The 25,312-nt window shown below is 45.7% G+C and overlaps 1 protein-coding gene across 5 annotated transcripts in view; it reads right to left on the reverse strand.

Annotated features, from left to right (window-relative positions):
* Positions 1-25,312, reverse strand: part of SHANK2 (SH3 and multiple ankyrin repeat domains 2) — a 516,022-nt gene that overhangs the window by 379,793 nt on the left and 110,917 nt on the right. Inside the window, exons 11-15 of one of the 5 annotated variants that reach the window (XM_077820162.1) lie at positions 22,956-22,959; positions 20,624-20,674; positions 18,843-18,852; positions 10,427-10,476; positions 60-80 (exon numbers count right to left, since the gene is read on the reverse strand). The exons of the other annotated variants lie outside the window; for them this stretch is intronic. Of the exons in view, the coding sequence (XP_077676288.1) occupies positions 60-80; positions 10,427-10,476; positions 18,843-18,852; positions 20,624-20,674; positions 22,956-22,959 (136 nt within the window). The remainder of the gene's footprint in view (positions 1-59; positions 81-10,426; positions 10,477-18,842; positions 18,853-20,623; positions 20,675-22,955; positions 22,960-25,312) is intronic. 5 annotated transcript variants of the gene reach the window in all.

Raw genomic sequence — 25,312 nt, forward strand, 5'->3', positions numbered from 1 at the left:
CTGTTGACTCATATCCAGCTTCTCGTCCACTGTAACCCCTAGGTCCTTTTCTGCAGGACTGCTGCCTAGCCATTTGGTCCCTAGTCTCTAGCAGTGCATGGGATTCTTCCGTCCTAAGTGCGGGACTCTGCACTTGTCCTTGCTGAACCTCATCAGATTTCTTTTGGCCCAATCCTCTAATTTGTCTAGGTCCCCCTCTATATCCTATCCCTACCCTCCAGCGTATCTACCTCTCCTCCCAGTTTAGTGTCATCTGCAAACTTGCTGAGGGTGCAGTCCACGCCACCCTCCAGATCATTAATTAAGATATTGAACAAAACTGGCCCCAGGACAGACCCTTGGGGCACTCTGCTTGATACCAACTGCCAACTAGACATTGAGCCATTGATCACTACCCGTTGAGTCTGACGATCTAGCCAGCTTTCTATCCACCTTATAGTCCATTCATCCAGCCCATACTTCTTTAACTTGCTGGCAAGAATACTGTGGGAGACCATATCAAAAGCTTTGCTAAAGTCAAGGAATAACACATCCACTGCTTTCCCCTCATCCACAGAGCCAGTTATCTCGTCATAGAAGGCAATTAGATTAGTCAGGCATGACTTGCTCTTGGTGGATCCATGCTGACTGTTCCTGATCACTTTCCTCTCCTCTAAGTGCTTCAGAATTGATTCCTTGAGGACCTGCTCCATGATTTTTCCAGGGACTGAGGTGAGGCTGACTGGCCTGTAGTTCCCCAGATCCTCCTTCTTCCCTTTTTTAAAGATGGGCACTACATTAGCCTTTTTCCAGTCATCTGGGACCTCCCCCAATCACCATGAGTTTTCAAAGATAATGGCCAATGGCAATCACATCCGCCAACTCCTTTTAGCACTCTCGGATGCAGCGCATCTGGCCCCATGGACTTGTGCTCATCCAGCTTTTCTAAATAGTCTCGAACCACTTCTTTATATAGATGTATATAGTTAAGATTCTGCCCTACCCCTGTGCTCTGGAGGAGGGTAAGTGTTGCTACTCTGCAGCTGCGGTTGACAGCAGGAATTCTGATGCAACCATTAGGTGCATTAGGGGAAACTCTGCCACCTGTGGAGATGGAGCAGTTTGCTTTCCACTCTGCATCTAGCTATATCTACTGGTACAGAAGGTGATGGGAGAGCCCTGGCTTTGCCCTTCCCTCCCCTCCCTACCAATGTAACGTGTACATCTGGGGCCTGTTCCATTAACGCTAATGCAAAGACTCATTGGATTTCAGTGGGCTTTGGATTAAGTCCATTCACATAAGCTAGCCAGAATCTGATGCCATTTTATTAAACACAGCCCCAGTGAAGTCAATGGAGCTGTCTTCAATAGTGAGCTAACCCCATGTCAAGGAAGAGATTCCTTTTCCCCAAATATTTTTCTTGCTTTTCGAGGTTCTCATTCTCAGGTAAAGAAAAATATATAGTTTTCTTAACTGCTGAATATCATGTCTATACGTTTTTGTTGCTATTCGTGAGTAATGGATACTATTAGAATATTGCTATCACTGTAGAAATTTCATACAGGGGACACTACACACCACTTTCAGTGGCATGTGTAGCTACATGCTACAATGAAAAGCAAGCTGCATCTACACTGCAGTGTGCAGCTACATGGGTTAGTGGAAAGCTCTGGCAGGAGGGAGGCAGTGGGGAAAGGTTTCTGCAGCCCCCTATTGCCAGAGCCTTTCCCCACTGCTGGAGTCTTTCCCTGATGCAAGAAAGGTCTCTAGAAGCACGGAACTCGCAGACCCTTTCCCTGCTGCCAGAGTCTTTACCTCCAGTGAGGAAAAACTCTATAGCAGCAGGGAACTGGCAGAGCCTTTCCCCACTGCCAGAGCCTTTCCCCACTGCCTCCCCACTGCCACAGCCTTTCCTCACTGCCGGAGTCTTGTCCTGAGGCAGGGGAAGGCTCCAGCAGCTGGGAGGGAGCAGGACACCACCCAGCAGTATAGATGAGGAGGCAGGTCTTGGGCGAGTTGAGAGCCATGTAGAGCTACTCAAGTATATAATCGTATCCTTCAGTCATGTCTGTATTATCTGCGCCTAGGCTGTGCCTCACAATCTACGTTGCTACGTAAACCCATGCTATGGGGCTACCTGAGTACATAATCTATGAGCTGCAGTGTAGCAGGGCGGTCACCCTGCTCTGGCCCTGAAAGGGTTAAAGCCCACCCTGGGAGAGGGCTGGGGCTGCGAGAAAAGGCTAGGCTGATTGGGAAGGCAGCCACAGTTGGGGCCACACCCCAATCAGGCCACAGCTGGCCGAAAAAAGGGCTATGAGCCAGGAGCTCAGAAAGAGACTCTCTATCTCTCGCTTTTGAGAGAGAGGGACTGGCTGCCTGGGAGAAAAGGGTATCTGGGGTGAAGCAGTGCTGGGGGAAGGCAAAGGGAGCCGGGGAGTTCCAGCCTGGTAAACCCCCAGGCTGCAGGCCTTGGTAAAGGCCCAGAAAGGTACTGGGGCTGCAGAGGGGCAGCCTGGGAATCGGCAGAGGCAGCTGGTCCTAACCCCTTGCCAATGATGAGTGGCCATTACACTGCAGTCTGTCCCAGTGAGCGGGGGTTAGATGATGACTGGCAGTAGCCACTGAGGCAAGGTGGATTTAGAGGATTGGGGGTTCCCCTGGGAGGGGACACCCAGAGTGTGGGGGGGTACTGCTGGGGGAGAACCCCAGGGTAAAGGGCATCGGGGTCCAGGAGGGACAGGGGGCCAGCGGCAGGTGAGACACCAGCGGGCTGAAGGCCCTCCGTAAACTGGAGAAGAGCTAATTCCCAGACGACCAGCAGGAGGTTCCATGCCAGTGAGTCATCATTTCGCTACATGCAGAAAGCAACATGCAGTGTAGCTGTAGCCACAGCGGTCCATTATTTAAACCAGGGCATGCCTTTTTTGGTTCGAACATCAGTTACATTATATTATGACACAAATGGGGGGACATACAGAGAAAAGCTAACGTTACTGAATATTATGTGCCATCATGAAGGAGTGTACAGTGCTGTTTTATAGAGTTCAAAGCCCTCGCCTAGTCTCCTTACATAACAAAGCAAATGCTGTACTAGAAACCAGCTAATACCAATTCACTTTCATGTAATCAGAATAAAAAATGTTAGCTTCATTTCTTAGATTTCTGCCCATCTTTTCTGATTAACATCACTACAATGATATTGTAGAACCGTTGCCTCACTATGATTTTTTTAATAAACTTGGGGAACAGAACTGTGGAGGTAAAACAAACAAACAACTTTATCTTAAATGTATACAAAAGAACATGACTAGTACTGCCACAAACCATAGGGGTTTGGCTGAACTCTTGGAACTTATGAACAACAATCATTTTTAGCTATTTTTAATTCCTGGGACCTGAAAGAATAGTCTGAGAATGCTTGAAATTCAGCAGTCAGTGGCTCCAACATAAAACCAATAGCACTCACTGGAATTGCTGGTAATTCATTACTTCTCCTAATGTAATTTTGTTTTGGACTCAGGTTAAACTGTTACCCATTGTTTGCATCCCACTACCATTATTTGTTATAAAACAGTGGTCACATCATCTGCTAACAGTTACAACATAGTACTACATGATATACCATAACACTTATGCTTAAAATAATGCCAATGCATCTCAAATACTGATGTCTGATAACCATTTGCAAATTATGACATTTTAAAGCTACAATTGTATATGCGGTAGCACTACAAACTCTGGTGTACTGCGAGCTGCATTAGAATTGCAAACTGTCTCTTTAAGATTAAATAAAAGGATAGCTCTAGAGGAGAAGTAAAGGTAGCTTTGAACTAATGCAGTCTGGGAAAGAGCCTTCACCCTAGGGGTCAGATCCTCAGCTGGTATAAAATGTCATAACTCCATTAACCCCAGCTGAGCTGTGATTGATTTATGCAAGTTGAGGATCTGGGCCCAGAAGTCTGGGACAAGTCAGAGTCCTATCCGCGTAAGAAAAAGCGTCAAGTTTTCTGCCTGAAATGCAAAGATAACAAGTTGAGAGAGGGCTGAATGGCACCTGACACAACAACATTGAGCTGATAATTGAAAGAAAAGGTAACTGAACAAGCTGAGTGGGCATGACTAGCTGAAAGGTAGGAGAGGAGAAGATGTGCAAAGTCTTCGGAGAAGTGGTCAGGAGACCAGTGGGAAGTGCACTCTGAGCATGCCTGAGGTGTTGTCCATTGGTGGTCTGATCAGAGGTTCAGGGTGACTGGGGAGAGAACAGATTGGGCCTGGGTTTATCAAATACAGTCAGTTAACTCAAAGGCAATTCTTTTTGCTAGAAAGGCAAGCAACTGTTTAATTTTCCACCCAAACCAGTGTAGACTGTAAACCAGAGTAGACTGTAAACCAGAGAGCTGACAGTCCCCCCATTAAATTAAATTAGCCCCCCCCCATTTTTAATTTATAAGGGGAGGTCACTCTCAAAGGCTTGCTGTGTGCAAGAGCTCACCAATACAAAAAGTTTGAAAAGCACTGCAGTGTAAATTGACTTTCAGAGCCTTGCACACTTAGCAGCAGCAAGCAGAGGATGAGGATGCAGGACACAGTTTGACTTGATCAGAAGAGGAGAATACAGCAGGCAAGGAAATAGAAAGGAGAGTTCTGTGGAAAATTTTGATTATTTGCTGCTGGTGCAAAGCACAGTTTGATTTGATTTTAGGAAGATGGTCTCTCTCTCTGATATTTTGCTACAGAATTTAATGGCTATAGCCAGTAACAAGCAGTTTAATTTGCAAAATAATCCTTGATTTACACACAAGCTAACTATTTTAACATGTTTTTATAGAAGCTATATACATTCACACGTACTGGGTTGGTTTTTATTAAAAAATGAAGAATTTCTGCAATACATCAGGCCATCCTCTTTGGATTTTTGGTTACAAAAATGCAGCCAGGATAAGCAGAGACCTACATACCCTGGGCCAAAGAAGTGTAAAACACATAGCACTGAAGAGACTGCTAAAAAATATGAGAAATGTATCAACAAATTTCAGCATTAATAGAAATCTAAATATCCCCATGTTTCAGTTCATAAAGAAGAACTAGTTTGTGTAATTAATGTTCAGAAAACATGGGAAACTTTCTGATGAGGCCAGTCCTTTTGTTAGTGAATCAATTTAGAAATTATCTAAATTTAAAAGCAAATGGACATTATCCATAATATTATTTAAGTATTAGGGGTCAGCTCCATAGCTGGTGTAAGCTGATATAGTGCTACTGAAGTCAATGAAGCGACACCAATTTATACCAACCAAGGAGTTGTCTCTAGAACTTTTACTTGATTTTTCAATTAATTATTACATAGCCTCAGTGCAGATTCATTGTCAGTCCTGTGGTTGCAAAGAGATTTTAGGTTGGGTTTTCAACAGTGCTCAGTATTGCCCTTTCTTTTATTGAATCTGACAGAACTTTTAACATTGACTTCAAATAGGAGCAGACCAGCAACTGAGTGTTTGTTAAAAATCCAAACCTTAATGTTATAGCAAAGTGAGGACATAACTAAACCTAGGAGACCAACTGAGAGATGAACACATTGAAAACACAAGAACAAAAAGTGAGAAACCCTAGCAAAATAATCAAAAACAGAACAAGCCAAATCTATAAGAATGCCTTTAGACAATCACAGTAGTAACTGTGTTTCATTTTAATTTACTTGAGAGATTGAGTCCACAAACGAAGTATCAGAACCACCATATTTTCTTATTGATTACCAAATTTGAAGTCTTAGCTGTCTGTGGACAAATTATCCAAATTTATTTTTCCTAGTCTGACTAATGAAGGTCTTCAGATTGCCCGTTTTCTTGCTTATAAGTGTCAAGTAATACTGAAGCGCTGATCATTTTCCTGTAAATTTTTCAAAGAGGAAAATATTTGCATGAGACCAGGAAACAACAGATTGGAATGAAGCATGAAGTAAGGGCTAAGGGTGTCTATTTGCTGCCAAGAACACCTTCACAATTTGGGTGGAAAAAAATAAAAGGGAGAAAATCCCTGTCAAGAGACTGATCTATCTGTTTTGCACTATTCAGAGTCATTATGGGGAGACTGATGACATTTTATGCCTGCCAAGTCTGAAGAACCCAAACACATCCCTTTTCAGGCAGTAGAAACCAAAGGAAGTTAGTTCCATTTTTCATGCTTATCTGGCTTGTCAAACAGTCTAGCTACCTTTATGCTGCTGGGACCAACGGAGCAAATATTTTCTATCTAAAAGCTGGGGTTCTTTGTCTTCATTCCTATCAATGAAGAGGCAGGGCAGGGCTCTCTTATTTCCCTAACTGCTTTTTATTTTTTAGGTTAAATAAGTCTTTGGCCCAATGGGCTTATTACCTTCCTCTCACTGTCTGACTGAATTAAAACAACCACTAAGCACAATACATTTGAGGTCTCAGCACCTTTACAAATCTTTTCAAATAAGTCATGGTGAGATTTGGGGATGATTCCACCCCTGCAGTTGGAAATCAAACTTCTTGAGCCTACAAGCTGCTCCACCTCAGCATGCCCAAAGACTGGCCAATAATGTACAGTGGTCATGCTAGACAAGGCAAAAGGCCCTATTCATGGGCAGTAGAGTGGATGATGAATACATAATGTTGCACTCTATGGTCATCTTAAAACTGAACTGGACAAAGCAATTGAGAACTGTATAGAAAAATCCTGCCCTGATAGGGGAATGGACTAGAGACCTTGCCACTCTCTACAGCTGCAAAGCCCAGAACACTTTGTGAAATTCCATTGGCCACAAGCTCAAAGGCTCCTTTTGGATGAATCAGTTCCATAGTGTGTTTGAGCTGGATGGTATTATGATAAACAACTTCCTAATAGGTAGCTTTATAATATGATAATATACTTATGTATAGGAGAATGTCTAGGAACTTGGAAGAACTCTATTTTCAGGAAGTGCTTAATGAGAGAGGACAAAAGAAATGGAAAAAGGAATAAAGCCTAAATGTTGAATTGTCTTGGCTCTCTCTGTTCTTGTGTTTGAACACTAAACATAGTGGAAGAAGTGAATCAGCTCCTGCATGTATGTGAAATCAGAAACGAAGAATATTGCAAAGAAAAAACAAACAAACTAAATAAAGAGAAAATAATAATCATGGCAGCATACTAGATTCCTATCCACTAGCAGATGGACATGTATTTAGCAATTGGACATTCTTTAAATCACAATAGAAAAGCTTGAAATAGCAACAGGATTGCTGGATAAAAAGGGAAACAAAATATGAACAGTCATAGCTGTAAGTAGGGTTGCCAGGTGTCCGGTTTTCGACCGGAACACCCAGTCGAAAAGGGATCTTGGCAGCTCTGGTCAGCACCGCTGATGGGGCCATTAAAAGTCCAATTGGCGGTGCAGTGGGGTTAAGGCAGGCTCCCTGCCTGCCATGGCTCTGCGCGGCTCCCGGAAGCAGTGGCATGTCCCCGCTCCGGCTCCTAAGCATAGGGACAGTCAGGGGGCTCCGAAAGCTGCTCCCACCCCAAGTGCTGACTCTGCAGCTCCCATTGGACGCCTGCCCCAGCCCTGATCCCCCTCCCGTCCTCTGAACCACTTGGCCCCAGCCCTGATCCCCCTCCTGCACCCCAAACTCCTCAGCCCCAGCCTTACCCCGGAGCTCGCATTTCCAGCCAGAGCCATCACTGCCCCCTCCCCCCCCCGCATTCCAACCCTGATCCCCCCTCTCACCCTCCAAACTCCTCAGTTCCAGCCCAGAGTATGTTCCTGCACCCAAAGCCCCTCATTCCCAGCCCCACTCCAGAGCTTGCACCCCCAGCCAAAGCCCTCACCTCCCCTTTTCCCCAATCCTCTGCCCCATCCTGGAGCCCTCTCACACACCCTGAACCCCTCATTTCTGGCCCTGCCCCCTCCCATACTCTGAATTCACTGGCTCCACCCCCCAGCCTGGAGCTCCCTCCTGCACTCCAAGCCCCTCATCCCTGGCCCCAACCCAGAGCCCACACCCCTAGCCAGAGCCCTTACTCCCTCCTGAATCCCAACCCACTGCCTCAGCCCGGAGCCTCCACCCACACCCTGAACTCCTAATTTCTGGCTCCACCACAGAGTGTGCACCCCCAGCCAGAGCCCTCACCCCCTCTCACACCCCAACCCCCTGAGCCAGCCCAGTGAAAATGAGTGAGTGAGGGAGTGAGAAGGGGATGGAGTGAGCAGGGGCACGGCCTCAGAGAAGGGGTGGGGCAGGGGTGGGGCCTTGGAGGAGGGGCATGGCAAGGTGCGTGGAAAGGGTGTTCAGTTTTGTGTGACTAGAAAGTTGACAACCTTAGCTGTAAGGTGCAAAGGCTGGCACATGCCCCAACAGCAGCAGGAGGACCGATGTAAAATCCTAGAAGCACTACAAAAGCATTTTCAATCCATAATAAGCATTATATACAAAAGATATTTTTCAGTATTGCCAAAATTGTTGACCCATGCAATTATCAAATCTTAAAAGATGAACTCATTCATGATAGATTAGTAATAGGGACAAAAGTTGTAGGAGCTCAAATAATAAAGCTCAGAGAGTGCACATTGCCTCTTCCAAGAGCTATAGACATGTACAAAAGCTACTAGTGAAGAAGCTCGCATCTAAATGCAGAGCACATGTGGAGTAGACACAGATATAATTCACCAAGTAGAGCAGGGAAACAAGGAAAAATACACCAAAATTTGTGCAGAGGCAAATGCACAAATAAAAAGCAAAGGAGATAAATAAAATGCAAACAAAGACCTGTAGGACTGTGGAGAAAAACATGATAATGGAAGATGCCCTGCATATGGAGCCATATGTAATAACTGTGGCAAGAGAAATCATTATGCCAAATGTCTGCAGACAATAAAAACAAACAACCAAACCAAAATGAACCATACTGAGGAAGTAAACAGTGACTCAGAATGAAAATTTGCACATACTGTATGAGACATTAATGCAGTGTACAACTATAAAAAATAAATGGTTTGTAAAACTCAAACTCATACCATATCCAAAGACAAGGCAGAAGTACACAAACAAAAAGGAAACTGAATGCCAAACTGAAAGTGGGGCATCAGTGAATATGCTAGGCTACAAAGACTTCCTCAGCATTATACAAGAGAAGAATGTGAAATTGCAACCAAGCAAAGCTAAATTAATATTATATGATGGCAAAAATCACAATACTACTAGGACAATTTAAATGTAAAAGAAAACATCAAATAAAAGCATAGAGGCTGAAATTTCAGGTAAAACAGAAGCCACTGCTACCAGTAACAAAGTGAATGCATGACTCTAATGACACAAAACCTAGGACAAATGATTCATACAACCTACCTCATCAAGCTCATCATCAGAAGCAAACTCTCCACAAATTAGGACACACCAACTCAAATCAGCACCAGATCCTGCCAAACAAGAGATGTGGACATATCTCCACTGTTATGATGATCTACAACCCTCACAACACACCTTTCAAGATCCATTCGTCCTACACATACGTATCACAACATGTAGTGTACCCAATCTAGTGCATCAGATGCTCCCAACAACACCTATCTGGGTGAAACGAGACAATCACTATGCTCTTGAATGTACTCACCACACGGAACAATGGTAAAAGACAAAAATCCCTTATTGCCCATGGGTGAACACTTTTCACAAAGCTAAGGTGACCACATTTCCCTATGCTGAATACGGGACACCTGGTAAAATTAATCGTATTCAAGCAAGTTCAACGGCAATCAATGAGAACTATGCAGTACAAACATTCAAATTAACATCAGGTTGACTGAGCCCCTGTTAAAAAGAAATACTGCGTAGTTAGATTCTTTTTTCTACCTTCTTATCTTTAAGGCTTTAGGGTTCACAAGGGAAGAAGTGACACACACACTCCTGTACTCCTCTCTCACATGCGGGAGTGACTGACCAATCCAACCCTCCCTGCCCGAGGTTCTCCATGCTCCGTGCCTGGCTGGGCCCCCGGGATGGACCCGCCTCTCCTGATACCTGGCACCATGTCTTCCCGAGGCAACATGTGGAGAGGGAAGCAGGGTCACATGACCCCCTCCCCAGATTTCTGCCAGGGTTCACATCAGAATGTAGCCAGCCACAGTCTTTCGGCACTGTGTGGGAGGGGAGGGGAGGAGAGAGGCGGAAAGACATGGGAGCTACTCCTAGCCGTGGGGTGCGGGGAGGGAATATCTGGCCCGTGGGGTGCGGGGAGGGAATATCTGGCCCATGTCATTGCAGCACTTATCTCTTCTCTCCCCACTGTGTGGCTGGAAGCAGCTTGTCCCTTCCTGCCCACACAGTGTTCAAAGACAGCTAACACCTCCAGGCTGCTGCTGGCTACCAACATAACCCAGCACGGGCAGGAACGGGTTAAGCCCTAAGGATGCATTGTGCACCAGGGCCCAGGGAAGAGGGTGCCAACCCTCTGCCCCAGGGCTGCTGTGGAGCCTGCATGGTTGCGGTGGGAACAGGCTGGAAATCGCTTCCTCCCCGCCACTCCAGAACTTAGCTGAGGTGCAGAGAGGCTTCCCCGTGCCAGTGTTGTGTGGGACTTTAGCACATGCATGGCTTGGCTCCTCCTGGCCAGAGCCCCAGGCTGGAGGGTGTTGGGCTTTCCTGGGGCACCAACCCAGCCAGAGGCAGTGGAGGAAGGAAAGCACCTGTCAGCCAGGCTGTTGGTGAGCTGAGCACTCCGACCAGGGGCTGGTTCTCCGCAAGGCAGGGGGAGTGGGATGCTCCCTGCCAGGGGCAATATGAAGGAGCAGCGGGGCTAGGGGAGGGGCAAAGGAGCAAAGCAGGGAGAGGACAGTGAGAGGTGGAACACATAAAGGGCTGATGGGTAGGCAGCAGAGGTGACACATAACCGGCCACTGCCTGGTGCCTCCCTTCACTCACCAGACACCTCAGATTGCAGCGCGCAGCCTGCACCAGTCAGAAATGGGACTGGGGAAGGGCCCTGCTAGCCAACAGCCAGCATGCAGAGCGGGCTGCGCTGACGGACCAGCAGGGGGAGCGGGTGACCCTGAGCACTGCATCTATGCCCCGCCAATAGCCTTGCACACCCACCTCCATTGTTGGTCCCTTGACCTCCCTCACTCAACACTGGTGGGTAGGCGGCTGGCGAGCAGGGATTGGGCCAGCAGCAGAATCCACCACTACTGATGGTGGGGAGAAAGAAAATACGGGACAATTTGCCCTTTTTTAAGAAAAAGTCGGGATACCTGCAGGAGGTCTTAAATACGGGACTATCCCTTCAAAACAGGACGTCTGGTCACCCTACACAAAGCAATAGCTCCATATCTGATCTCTCAGTCCTCATCTGTAAAGGAAATCTGCACAACACATTCTAAAGACAAGCCTGGTATATACATAACTCTGCTGGACACTAAAAACCATGGACTTCACAAACACACTTATTTTATGGCTCATTACAACAATTTGTAACGCACCCTACTGCCTGTTAACCCTTAGTTGCTCACTTCATTTTAAGTGGTCTTCTACAGCGCGTGAACACCTTATGCTTAACAATCTGTTCTGCCTTATATTTATCTTGGACATATTGGTTACCTTCTCCAGACCTGAGAAAGAGTTCTATGAAGTTCAAACACTTGTTCATTCCCCCAACAGAAGTTGGTCCAATAAAAGATAATACCTCACCTATCTTGTCTCTCTGATTCATACAATAGGCAGACAAGGAAAACAAAAAGCGTAAGAGAAGACAATTCACTGTAGCATCTGCTAAAAGATTGCTATGATGTTTTTGAAGGATAGGGTTGTCTTCCAGGCATGTTATATCTGGAAATCAATAAAATTATTCAGCCAGTACCTTGCTTGCAGACTATCCATTGCATTAAGAAAAAAATAAAGGAAGCAATAAAGCAAATGAAAAAAGAAGTAATCATTGTTAAATCATAGAGCTCACAAGCTGGATAAGGAGAATCGTAACCTCTGTGAAGCCTGGTAAGCTGTGCATTTTCATAGACCCAAGCAATTTAAACAAATCATTAAAAAGAGTTCACTACCAAATGACTAGAACTGAATATTTTTACCTTACTTGAGAATACGTTGGTAATATTACTTGACTTGCCAAAAGCAAAAATATTCTCAGTACTTGATGTTTTGAGAGATAAAGGTATTAATTTAAGGACAGAATCAAAGGGCTCTGAAACTTTAACAAATGACCTTTAGCCCCAGATGAGGGTACTTTACCCTTGTTGCTATTTTTAAAAGAAAAAACAGCTTTATAATTTTATGGGCTTTATTACAAATTAATAAAAATAAAATTAAAAGTAAGTAAACTTCAAACCAAAACTACTTATTACAACTCTTACCAGACTAAGAATTAAGCAGCACAATTACGTAATCATATTTATAATTGGAATTGCATTAATAAATCAATTTGACAATAACATGGAATGGAATCAACACCAAATTACTAGGTGAGCACAACCAATACTTAAATGATGAAGTTAATGTAACATATGAATAATCTTATTTAACCCTGGAAACTTAAGAAGATGAAGTTTGCTTCTCAGCCCTATGAAGCAATAACCAGATTCCATCAAAGTTACCTCTTTGACTCCTACAGTGAACTCTTTTCCCACCTAATCTATATTTCTATAATGCAAACCATAATTTCCCTTTTGAGGATAAAGGGGAAGTTACTCACCTTGCAGTAACTGAAATTCTTCGAGATGTGTCTCCCTGTGGGTGCTCCACTCTAGGTGTCAGTGAGTCCCAGCACCATTGATCGGAGATTTTCGGTAGCAGTGCCTGGTCGGGACACAGGCGCTCCGTTGGTATCTTCCGTCTAGTTGGAATCTTCCTGAGCACCTGCGTCCCGCACCTCCCCGCCCCAGTTCCTTCTCTACTGTGGAGCAATTATACTAGCACTCCAAAGTAGAGAGGAGGAAGGTGGGGAGTGGAGCACCCACAGGGACACACATTTTGAAGAACTTCAGTTACTGCAAGGTGAGTAACTTCCCCTTCTTCTTCTTCGAGTGCTGTCCCTGTGGGTGCTCCACTCTAGGTGAATGTGTAGCAGGACCCACTATGGTCGGTGGGACTTTGGAGATGCGGCAGTGAGTACTGTAGAGAGTACTGTATGGCCTACTATAGTGTCTGCCATGGTATCTTGCGTGATAGCATAGTGTTTGGCAAACGTGTGTTCAGATGACCATGTCGCCGCTCTACAGATGTCAGAAATGGGTACGTTATGTAGGAAGGCAACGGATGTTGACATAGCTCAAGTGGAATGAGTTCTAATGCCTTTGGGCGGTTGAATATTTTGAATACGATAAGAGGATCTGATGCAGTCAGAGATCCACTTGGACAGACGTTGTTTAGAGACAGCCATACCTTTCGATCTTTCGGTGATGGAGACAAAGATTCGTGGAGATTTACAAAATGGCTTAATCCTGTCTAAGTAAAAGGCAATTGGTCACCTGACATCGAGAGTATGTAGGGATGCTTCGTGTGGAGTCTTGTGAGGTTTGGGATAAAATGTAGGCAAGTATATCGGTTGGTTAAGGTGAAAGGTGGATACCACCTTAGGGAAAAATTTAGGATGTGGTCTCAGAGTGACTTTGTCTTTGGAGAAGATTGTGTAGGGAGGACGGGTCATCAGGGCGCTTATTTCACCTACTCTCCTTGCTGATGCTATTGCAACTAAGAAAGCTACCTTCATGGATATATGGAGAAGAGAGGAGGTAGCCAAAGGCTCGAACAGAGGTTTCATGAGAGCGTGAAGAACGAGGTTAAGATTCCATGTAGCTGCCATTGGGTAAATTTTAGGGTAGAGATTTTGTAGGCCTGTGAGAAATCGTTTTATGGTGGGGTGGGTAAAGAGTGAATAACCTTCGAACAGGTCTTGGAAGGTGGTGAGCACCACCAGGTGAACTTTGATGGAGCTGAGCGAAAGTCCGTCCTGTTTTAGTTTCAGGAGGTAGTCTAGAATGTTAGGGAGGGTCACCGTATTGGGCGTTAAGTGATTACCTGAGCACCAGAGGACGAATTGCTTCCACTTCTGCAGGTAAGTTTTATGAGTGGAGTCTTTTCTACTGTGCAGAAGGACGTATTGGACTTGCTCGAACCAGGCGAGTTCATGGGTTTGGAACCATGAAGGAACCAGGCTGTCAGGTGGAGCTTTTGGAGCTGGGGGTGAAGAACCCGTCCGTTGTCCTGGGAAAGGAGATCTGGCCTGTTGGGGACAGCCTGTGGATGATAGGAGGACATGCGGACTAGGTAAGGATACCACATCTGTCTCAGCCAAGCCGGGGCAATTAGGATGACCCGGGCCTTGTCGCCTACGATCTTCCAAAGAACCCTGTGTAGCAGAGGAATTGGTGGAAAGGCACAGAGGAGAGAGCTGTTCCACGGGATGAGGAACGCATCTCCTAGGGATGCAGTCCTGAGTCCCGCTCTGGAGCAAAACAGCCGACATGTGGGATGCAGTTCCCTTTCGTGTTCTGTTGAGAAGTGTCTGCTGAGTGTATCGGCAGTAGTGTTGTGGCAGCCTGGTAGGTAGGAAGCGATGATTTGCATTTGATGTTGTGTGCACCAATTCCATAGTCGGATGGCTTCCATGCAAAGGGAATGTGATTGGGCTCCCCCTTGTCTGTTGATGTAGTACATACATGCTATGTTGTCTGTTAAGACCCAAATAGATTTGTTCTTTATGAGGGGAAGAAAGTGAAGGCATGCTCGCCTCACAGCTCTGAGCTCTAAGAGATTTATGTGTAGGTACATCTCTGATGTGGACCACCGGCCTTATGTCCCCCTAGATGCGCTCCCCAGCCGATTAGGGAAGCGTCCGTGGTGAGCATAAGCATTGGGGATTGCTGCTGGAAAGAAACCCCCGTGCAGAGGTCTTGTCCTCCAATGTAGGGAAGCTAGAACATTGGAAGAAGGAGTTAGCAGCATCCCTAAGATGCGTCTGTTGGGTTGAAATTGGAATTGAGCCAGCCCTGAAGAAATCTCATGTGTAGCCTGGCATACTGGACCACGAAGGTGGTGGCTGCCATGTGACCAAGGAGCTGTAGACAGATTCTTGCCTGTGTCCTGGGACGAATAGAGAGCGTGCGTATGAGCTGCGTGATGTCAAGGAATCTGTGCTATGGGAGCAAGGCCCTGCTCTGGATTGAGTCGAGATGAACTCTGATGAACTCGATCTGTTGTGTAGGTGTCAGGGTGGATTTTTGGATGTTTATTTGGAGGTCTAGCCTGTGAAAGAGGGAGATGGTGAAACGGGTAGCTTGAAGTGTCTCGCCATAGGAGTTGCTTTGATGAGGTAATCGTCCAGGCAGGGGAAAAGCATGATCCCATGTTTGTGGAGGTAAGCCATGACCATGGCTAGAATTTTGGAAAAGACTCTCGGCGCTGTGGAGAGGCCAAAAGGAAGAACTCTTGTATTGAAAACGGTCGTGACCAATTGTGAATCGTAGGAAGCGTCTGTGAGCTGGATGAATTGATATATGAAAATAAGCGTCCTATAGGTCGAAGGCTGTGAACCAGTCCCCTTGATCCAGTGCAGGAATTATTGTGCCCAGTGTGACCATCTTGAATTTTTGTATCCTCACGAATTTGTTCAGTCAGCGTAGATCCAGTATAGGCCTCCATCCCCCGTTCTTTTTCTGGGTCAGGAAGTAATGGGAGTAGAATCCTTTCCCTCAATGTTGCATCGGCACAGGTTCCAACTGCACCTCGCTGGAGAAGGTGAGCCACTTCTACACGAAGTAGGTGCTCGTGAGATGGGTCCCTGAAGAGGGATGGGGAAGGGGGAAGGGTAGGAGGATAAGATTTGAATGGGATAGAGTAACCGGACTGAACTATTTCGAGGACCCAGCGATCCTGTGTAATACACTTCCAGGCATGTTGGAAACTCTGGAGGCGGTGGCCAAATGGGCAAGTAGGCTGTAGAATCAAAAGGTGATCGTGCAGACCCTTGACCAACGTTGCAAAATTGTTGTTTTTTCCCAGATGGGTGGGAGGTGGTTGCTTGAGCTGGATTTGTCTGCGCTTAGGGGGTCTAGAGTGATTCCTATTTATGTCATATGGTTTGGGTTGAAGCCGATAATATTGTTGTGTGCGTGGTCTTTGGTAAGGTTGGGTATTGTTGTCTTCTGGGAAGAGATGGGTGAATACCCAGGGTGCGCAGTATCGCTCTAGAATCTTTCACAGTGTGAAGTAGTTCATCGGTTTTTTTGGAAAACAGTTTGTCTTTATCAAAGAGAAGGTCCTCCACTTTGGTCTGCAGATCTTTAGGGATGCCAGATGCAGAAAGCCATGAAGATCTGCCCATAACCACAGCAGTTGCTGTAGTACAGGCTGCTGTGTCTGCCATGTCTAAAGAGGCTTCTAGGGCTGTTCTGGAAATCAATTGGCCCTTGCTCAGAATTCATTTAAAGTCCGCTCTCTGATCCTCTGGAATGTAGGAGGCAAATTCAAAAAGTTTATTGTAGTTATCTACGTAGCTGGCGAGGAGTGCAGAGTAGTTTGCAATACTGAATTGTAGAGTGGAGGACGTGTAAACCTTGCATCTGAAGACGTCAAGGCGTTTAAGGTCCTTGTCTTGCGGGGTGGGCCGATATTGTGGCTGTTTCGTCCTTTGTGCGACTGCATCCATGACAAGAGAGTTCGGTTGTGGGTGATCCTTAGCATGAACATAGTATTTACGTTCGGCCTTTCTGCAGGTAGGTAATAAAGAAGCTGGAGTTTGCCAGAGAGTGTCAGCTGGTTCCAGGAGAGCTTCATTTATAGGGAGTGCGATCTTTGAGGGTGCAGAGGGTTGAAGGATTCTGAGGAGTTTGTGTCATGTCTCCTGATCCTCTTCTAGGGGGATGTCTTGACTGAGTGCCACTCTCTTGAAAAGCTCTTGAAATTGTTTACAGTCATCCACGTTCTGTGGAGGCAGGGGGAAGAGGGCTCTGTTTGGAGCAGATGGAGAATTAGGGGTCGGTGAGTAGGGATATGGTTCGTAGCTCACATTCTCAGGAGGGGGTTCAGGTACTCTAGAAGTGGACAGAGCTGGAGATCGAGGCACAGAAGCAAGCAGTGGTTTCATGGAAGAGGTCTGAGGATGAGTGGTAGGAGGATGTGGCCAAGGGTACCACTGGGGCCAAGGCATAGGGTAGGAGAACCCACGTGCCGTCCATGGGGGGGCAAAGTAGGAAAACTGAGGCTGGTGGCTGAGGCCCGTAAGAGGGTCTGGTGGAGGAGGAGAGGCAGGTGGGGAGAACTCTGCCTGCTGCTGTATGTCGGGTTCGCTGTCAGTGAAAGTAGCCAGTTCAGGTGGTGAGAGCAGCTGTTCGAAGAGTAAGCCCTGTGTATCCAGGAGCGGAGAGTTAAGCTCAGGTGGCACTGATAGATCACTGGCAGTGAGGAACTGCTGCTCCTGCTCCCTGGGCTGCGCTGAGCCTGGACTGTGCTCTAGCGCATTAGCATTGGAAAGTGAAAGTGACAGCGGTGCCAGGGGTCTGTTAGAAGTGCCCTGCGGGGGGTCCGCTGCTGGTGCCGGGGCAGGAGGCAGGATTGGTGCCGACATTCTTCCCAGCACCGGGGAAGAGCACACAGCCGGCACCGCGGCTATTTTTAGCGCTGAGGCGCTCAGGGCAGCGGAGACCTTCCTGCCTCTGCGGTCTGTGGGAACCGCGGCTGAGGCTTTAGAAAGGGCTGAGGAGCCTGCCTATGGTGCTGTCAGCACAGAGGGTGAGGATCTCGCGGGACACCCTTGTTGGTGTCTCTCCCTTGAGACTGCTGTGCTTCTTGCCTCTGCTCCACAGAGGGTGAAGCAGTGCTTCCCACTGGTTCGGATCTGGCCAGGGTGCATGTAGGAGCGGGTTTAACTGTCCCCCTCTCCAAAAGGGGCTGCAGGGATTTTTCCATCAGACGCATTTTCAGTCGCAGGTCCCTGTCACGCCGAGCCCTTGACTTGAGGCTCGTACAGTGGAGGCACTTTGCAGGGATGTGGGTTTCCCCGAGGCAGCTCACACAATGTGAGTGCCCTTCAGACCGTGGCATGGAGTCCTGACAGGAAACACACTGTTTGTATCCTGAAGCCCCTGGCATTGTGAACTAGAAATGGCAGGGGAGAGTGTCTCAGCAGCAGACAAGCCTGAAGCGAAAAAATTTTTTTAAACTAAGTAACTAACTATGTAACTACACTAAAAGAAGGGAAACAACTGGGATGTAACTAATAACTATTTCTATATTCTTTGATACTTTTTTCCAACAGAGACCAGGGAAGCGAAGTAGCACTGCCCCGAGTCCCGTCCTCAGCCGGGGACGGTAGAGAAGGAACTGAGGGGGGTGCGGGACGCAGGCGCTCAGGAAAATTCCAATGAGACGGGAGATGCCAACTGGGCGCCTGCGTCCCGACCAGGCACTGCTGCCGAAAATCTCCAATCAACGGCGCTAGGATGCACCGACGCCTAGAGTGGCGCACCCACAGGGACGGCACTCGAAGAAGAAGTAGTATTATGCAGACACTCTTCTACAACCCAGGGTGACATGAAGCAATTAAGGTAGGATTTACTTTAAATTAGTATGAGTGCATGCTGTGTGACATGCACACACACATCTCTCATTTACATGTTTAAAGGTGTTAAAGAAAATTCAATAACACAGATGGTAAGCATCCATGCCAGGTATACTATAAAAAGATAAACAAAAATGAAAAAGGTTACTTAGAGCAGAGGTTCCCAAACTTTTTTTGCTGGACTCACTTTCTACATTGGAGTCGCATTACAAGCCCCACCCTCAACCCCAACTCCTGTCCATCCAGGGCAGAAAGTGAATCACCAAAGGGAACAGACAGCTCATACCCAGGGCATGAGCAGGACCCAGCTGGCTCTGTCCCTGGAGGAATACATGGCAGCGTGATGCAGAGTAGAACCAAGCTCCCCACCCTTCATCCCCCTTGCTCCAGGGCTTCTTGCTCTGAAAGGCTCCAGAGGGTTTAAAATATGTGGGGCTCCAGCTTGCCAGGTGTGTGGGTCAGGGCAGGGAAGTTGTGGTGAGAGCGCACAAGGAAGAACTCAGGGAGAAGAAGAGAGGGAGAGTAGTAGGCTGCTGCCAGGGTGGGGCTGGGCTACGTGTGATGGGGCCATGCTCCTCGCTTCCCTCCAACCACTAGGGACTCCCTGCACACTCTCCCCACTGTCTCACTGCCCTGGCCCAGACACCATCTGGCCACAACCCCACACCCTATCTTGCACCCCCCGATAACCTTGTCGCACCCCCCACAATTTGAAAACCAGTGACTTCAAGGAAAAGGTTGGCTTTTTAGCTTGCTGATCTTTGGAGAATCAGAGTCAACTCTGCATTTCAGTAGACAGGTGATGTCATCTCTGGTCTTGGTCCTTGTGATGGGGTATACAAACTTCACACTGGGCAACAAGGGGTTAAGCAGTCCTTCTTGGTGTTGTGGCCCAGGAGGAGGATCTTTAAACCTTGAAGGCAGTGATTCCCATTTGCTACACCCAATGGCACCTCCCTGGAGATCTTCTGAGCAAATTAGGAGATCACAAGTCTTGTACCAAATAACATGGTCCAATCCAGGTTGAGGGTGGGATAACTTATTCTTGGGCCTCTCTAAAAAGCCCCATCCCCTACTGGCAATCTATGTAAAAGAATAGATGACCCTCCAAAAATATGAAAAACATGGATCAGGAGATGATTTTGTGGATGTGGGTTTGCCCCTTCCTCCATGGGGGTGTAGTTGATGAAGTTCCTCTCATCTTCTATACATTCCAAACATATATTCAATAGCCTAATGATCTATTATGGTTCCTTACATCACTCATAATTTCCTTATATCACTCATAATTTCATTCTCCCAACACTTTTAAACATATAAGGGTCTTTTTATTAGTAAAGAATTGGGGAACTAGCAATAGTTTCACTTACTCTGATGGACTGAAAGGCTATCTCAAAGCCAAAGGAGCTGTCTTGGGTTTATTAAATATAAACCTTACCTGAGCTAAGAGCAAACTGAAGTGGATACATTTGGCCCATATCAGGGCCATTTACCTCATATTGCAAAAGATAAATATTGACAAGTGTTACTGAATAAAGAAAGCAGCTACTTCTTCACATGCTGGATGCCAGCAAGCTGATTCAGATCACTGATAATGCCATTTGGGGTCATACCTGCAGTGGAACAATATCGACACTGCCAATAAGACATACTAACAAAACTCTCAAGGATCAGCATGGCTGATGACATTCAGGTATCTGGACATGAGACAATATGGCAGACGTTATGGCAAATCATGACCACAATCCCAGCTAGTTCCTAGAAGACTCAGGGAAGTAAATCTAAAACTGAGTAAAAACAATATGAAATTGCAATTGACTGTAGTACCATACATGAGAAACTTGTACTCCAAGAGTTAGGACCCAACTCCAAAAACATAAAAACAATACAGCAGATGCCCATACCTAAAGACATTAAATTAGTTTAGAGACTGTCAGGATTTGTATCTTACACAATTTTTTTCAAGGCTCTCAGATGTACGGAAATTCCTGAAGTGACTACCAGACAAAGATACAGTATGGACAATATGATGCAGCCATCACACATATCAAGGAGCTGGTGACCAACTATCCCATCCTGAAATACCATTTTGTGAACAAAGAGGCAACCATATAATGTGATGCCTGTGAGACAGGGCTTGGGGCATCACTCCTATAAAAGGGCTGCCAGTAGTTAGTCAAGATCACTAACTCTCTTTGTTCACACAGTGATATTTTAGTATGAGATAATTTGCCTTCGCTTGATGTATCACATCTAAAATTTAGTCTGTATGCTCTTCAGGGCCAAGACTGTATCTTACTTTGTATTTTAGGCACTATAAATAATGTTAAATAAATATGCCACATAATTATTTGACAGCTGTTCATTTAAAAAGCTCTTATTTCATGGTGTTTCATATACAGTGTGACAATAAATGGTTTGCACCAAAAATTATATTCCTTTAATAGATATTCATTTACAAGCCAATTTTCAATAGCATTGTATTATTTGGTGTAATACTGGAAGTTTGTTCTTTAAAGGAGATTATTCATTAAATATTATTTTTGAGAGGACTCCTCCACTAACAACTATTCTTTTATATGAACTAAATTTGTAAGTAAATTTGTAATCTGTAAGTAAATAAATAAGAAAAAAAGGGTTCCTTTGTATTGTAAACGCTAAGCATTTCACCTACTTAACCGCAAAAATAAGGTATAGCAGCAAAATTAGTATGTGTGGGTGTTAAAAAGGAAGGTACAAGCTCCTGATCTAACATAAACATAGTGGAGCAAGGGAGACAGGCAGAGTAGGGGAGTCACTGACTGACTGAGGGCAAGGAGGGTATTGTGACAAAGCTCTGTCCTTGCCTCCGTGGGTCCCGCGTTTCCTGGTGGATTTCACTAGCCTCAGAGGCTCACTGTGACCCTGCATGTAACCCTTCTCTCTCTAGAGACAAGGGTCACAGTCTACTGACCCATTTTCATCATAAGCCAGCAAGGGAGGTGAGGAGAAATTATTCTACCTTGCACAGTCTCTGTTGTCTCCCAGTCTCAGTGATTAATCAGGGGGCAAAGGTGGTGGTGGGGAGCCCGGGCCCACCCTCTACTCCGGGCTCCAGCCCAGGGACCCTAATAGTAGCAGCTATGGTAGCTGACCTTTTAGAAACATGACATGTACAATTCCCTGGGCTACTTCCCCCACAGCAGCCCTCACTTCCTCAAGCTCCACTTCACCCTTACCTCAGGGCCTCCTTCCTTGTGTCTGATATGGTGTGTACTACTCAGCCTCTCCAACAGCGCAACTTCCTCCCACAGCTCCTGACATGCACACTTACCTGACTGACTGGGAGGCTTTTAACTAGTTTCAGCCAGCCCCTGATTGGCTTCACATGTCCCAATCAACCTAGCCTTCTCCCTGCCTTCTGGAAAGTTCATAATTGGCCCCAGGTGTCTTAATTGACCTGGGGCAGCTGCCATTTCACTTATCCTGGTACCAGGGATTTGTTTAGCCTGGAGCTAACATATCTATCTCCCACTACTTTTCTATAGCCATCTGGCCTTGCCCCATCACAGTATGCAGAGATAATAATAGCAACCAGGGTACTTAAGTGACTGCTTTAGATGCCATTTGAATCAAATTTATCTATAGGGAAAATATTTGTTTTTCTGCCTGACACAAAATACGTTATTGTATGTGGTAGGGCAACCATATCATGAAATGGTATCAATTTTTAAAACCACATCCATCTAAAGGCCTGCTCTAAATTTAATAAGATGACAAGTGACTTCCCATTGGCCTGAATGGGAGTTGGATTGGACACTAAGTAATTCCAGTAACGTGAATATTAAAGGCCAGAGAAAGACTCATTGGTACATCAAAGCCTGTCCCTGATAAATTCATGAGTTAAAAGCCTAGACCCTGACTCTACAAAGATATGCTATAAGTAGACCCCGTGAGTTCAATGGGATTACTCAGAGTGCATAAATGTCAGCATGTGAACAAGTTTTAATATTCTTCACCCCACTAATATTGAATTAATATATTTTTCCTTTTGTCTTGCTCTACATTTACTTCTCTTACTGACTTTGGTAATTTCTTTCGTTTTCCTTCCAACTTCTTTATCAAGAAATTTGTCCTGATTGTCTTTTATTTCAGCATCCTTATTCAACTTCTCTCACCTCTTGCTCCCATTGTAAATGGGAGAGTAAAGCCCTGGAACCTGCACACAACTTTCCATCTCTGGAAATTTTTTAATCAAGATTGGATGTTTATCTAAAATATATACTTTAGTTCAGAGGTGGGCAAACTACGGCCCATGGGCCGGATTCGCCCTGCCAGCCATTTTAAGCTGGCCCTCAAGCTCCCTCTGGAGAGCGGGGTCTGGGGCTTGTCCCACTCCGGCGCTCCAGCCGGGGAGCAGGGTCAAGGGCCACTTCACGTGGCTCCCAGAAGCAGCAGCATGGCCCCCCTCCGGCTCCTATATGTTTCAATGGCCCCACTCCAATGGACCCCTCCGGTGCTCCAATGGGAGCTGCAGAGGCAGTGCCTGCAGATGGGGCAGTGTGCAGAGCCACCTGACTGCGCCTCTGCACAGGAGCTGGAGAAGGAACATGCCACTGCTTCCGGGAGCCGCTTGAGGTAAGCGCCACCTGCAGCCTGCATCCATGAGCCTCTCCCCACACCCCAACCCCCTGCCCCAGCCCTGATCCCCCTCCCACCCTCCTAAATCCCTCATCCCCAGCCCCACCCCAGAGCCCACACCCCCAGCCAGAGCCTGCACCCCTTCCTGCACCCCAAGCCCCTTCCCCAGCTCTGATTCCCCTCCCACCCTCCAAACCACTCAGTCCCAGCCCAGAGCACCATTCTACACCCCAAACTCCTAATCTCCAGCCCCACCGCAGAGCCCGCACTGCACTCCTCCACCCCAGCCTGGAGCCCCCTCCCACACCCTGAACTCCGAATTTCTGGCCCCACCCTGGAGCCCGCACCCCCAACCAGAGCCCTCTTCCCCTCCCACACCCCAACTCCAATTTTGTGAGCATTCATGGCCCATTATACAATTTCTATCCCCCAGGTGAACCTCGGGCCAAAAAGTTTTCCCACCCCTGCTTTAGTTCAAACAGAAATTAATTCAAGGAACTCCTATGCCCTGTGTTATGTAGAAGATCCGATTAGATGATCACACTGGTCCCTCCAGCATTTATAAGCTATGAAGCTGCATTAAAGGCCATTGCATTCCTACTGGTAGTTAGTGAAACCTCTCTCCATCCACTAACTTTCCTCCACAGCATTCCCCCCGCCCCCTCCACACACACACTTTTCTTACTTGTTTTGTTGTAGGAAACTTCAAGTTTAAATAATCTTGAACAGATTTCAGCTCCTAAATTAATGTAAAACAAACACAAACCCACCTTCTTTTACGCCACCTCAATTTAAGCTACTCAGCCCAATTCAAATTTTCTCTATGAAAATAACTGGGTTTACACTTGTTTCTTGATTTCTTGTGAGATTTTCAATCTCACAGGAAATCACTACAGAGTATGTAACAGTACAAAACAATCCACATCTAGAAAAGTCATATCCTGCCACATGTCTATCATAATCCTGAATTTCCCCGCTCCTAACCTTGTGTTTTTTCTTGTACACAGTGAAGTCAATGTAGCTTCAATGGAGAAGGATCAGGCACCTTATTCTGAGTGCCTGAGTCTGCAAGGTACTGAACTCCTCTAGAGATGTGTTGACTGCCTTCAACTCCCATTGATTTAAATGGGAGTTTAGGGTCCTTGGCACCTCACAGGATTAGGCATTAGGTTCAAATTCACTCAAGTACTTCTTCAGCTGTAAAAATAGAAGTTTACTAATGCAGAGGCTTTGTGATGATCCTTGGAATTTCACCCCTTACTGAGCAGCCTAAAATCTTCACCAAACATGTTTCAACTTAGCTTAATACTACTTTCAAAATTCTGGTCCTGGTCATCTTCTAATAGTTTAACTCTAATTATCTGTTTAGTTGCAATGGCAGAGTCGTTTTAACCATTTAAATGCCACCTTTAGAGGATAATGTACCCAAACCACCTACCTTCTTTTTTTGTGAAACAAGAACTTAATCTATGTCTTTAATAATATCAGTTTCACATATGACTTACTGTGTTTTCCATTTTTGTCTCTCATTGGTTATTACCAATTTCTTCTCATATATTGGCTTGATATATACTTAAATCATATCTTTTCCTTTATTATACTTAAGCTTAATTTTTTTTATTCATACTGCATGTGTTACTAAATTGCAACATAGATCTTTGTATATTCAAAAACTTTGTATTTAGTAGCTTATATTTGTTGTATGTATTGACCCCAGAATGTCAGCCCACTGTACCTTACGCTGTAGGTCCTGATTCTGTAATCAGGTCCATGCAGGAAAATCATTGCACCAGTTGAAGTCAATGGGAACAGGAGTCTGGCCAAAAAGATGAGATTGCAAGACTAGACCATAATGTTCTGAATTCTATTGCATTTATTCAGAGTTCAATATTTTATCATTTCCTTTCTTACTTTCATTTTAGATTTGAGAATAAGCCTAGCAAATCATAAGCAATAATTATGTACTATGTAATTTGGGACACACTGTACTCCAATTTCACATTAGATCAATTTGAAGGATAAAAAAGTCTTAACTATAATTAATCTATTATCAATATGCAACTTTATATATTTTAATATGCACAAGAGCTAAACTAAATTTAAAACAAAGATCAGCCAGAAATATACAGTTTCTGAAAATAATGTTTATGTTTC

Source organism: Eretmochelys imbricata, chromosome 6 (assembly GCF_965152235.1).
Source record: "Eretmochelys imbricata isolate rEreImb1 chromosome 6, rEreImb1.hap1, whole genome shotgun sequence".
Lineage (NCBI taxonomy): Eukaryota > Metazoa > Chordata > Testudines > Cheloniidae > Eretmochelys > Eretmochelys imbricata.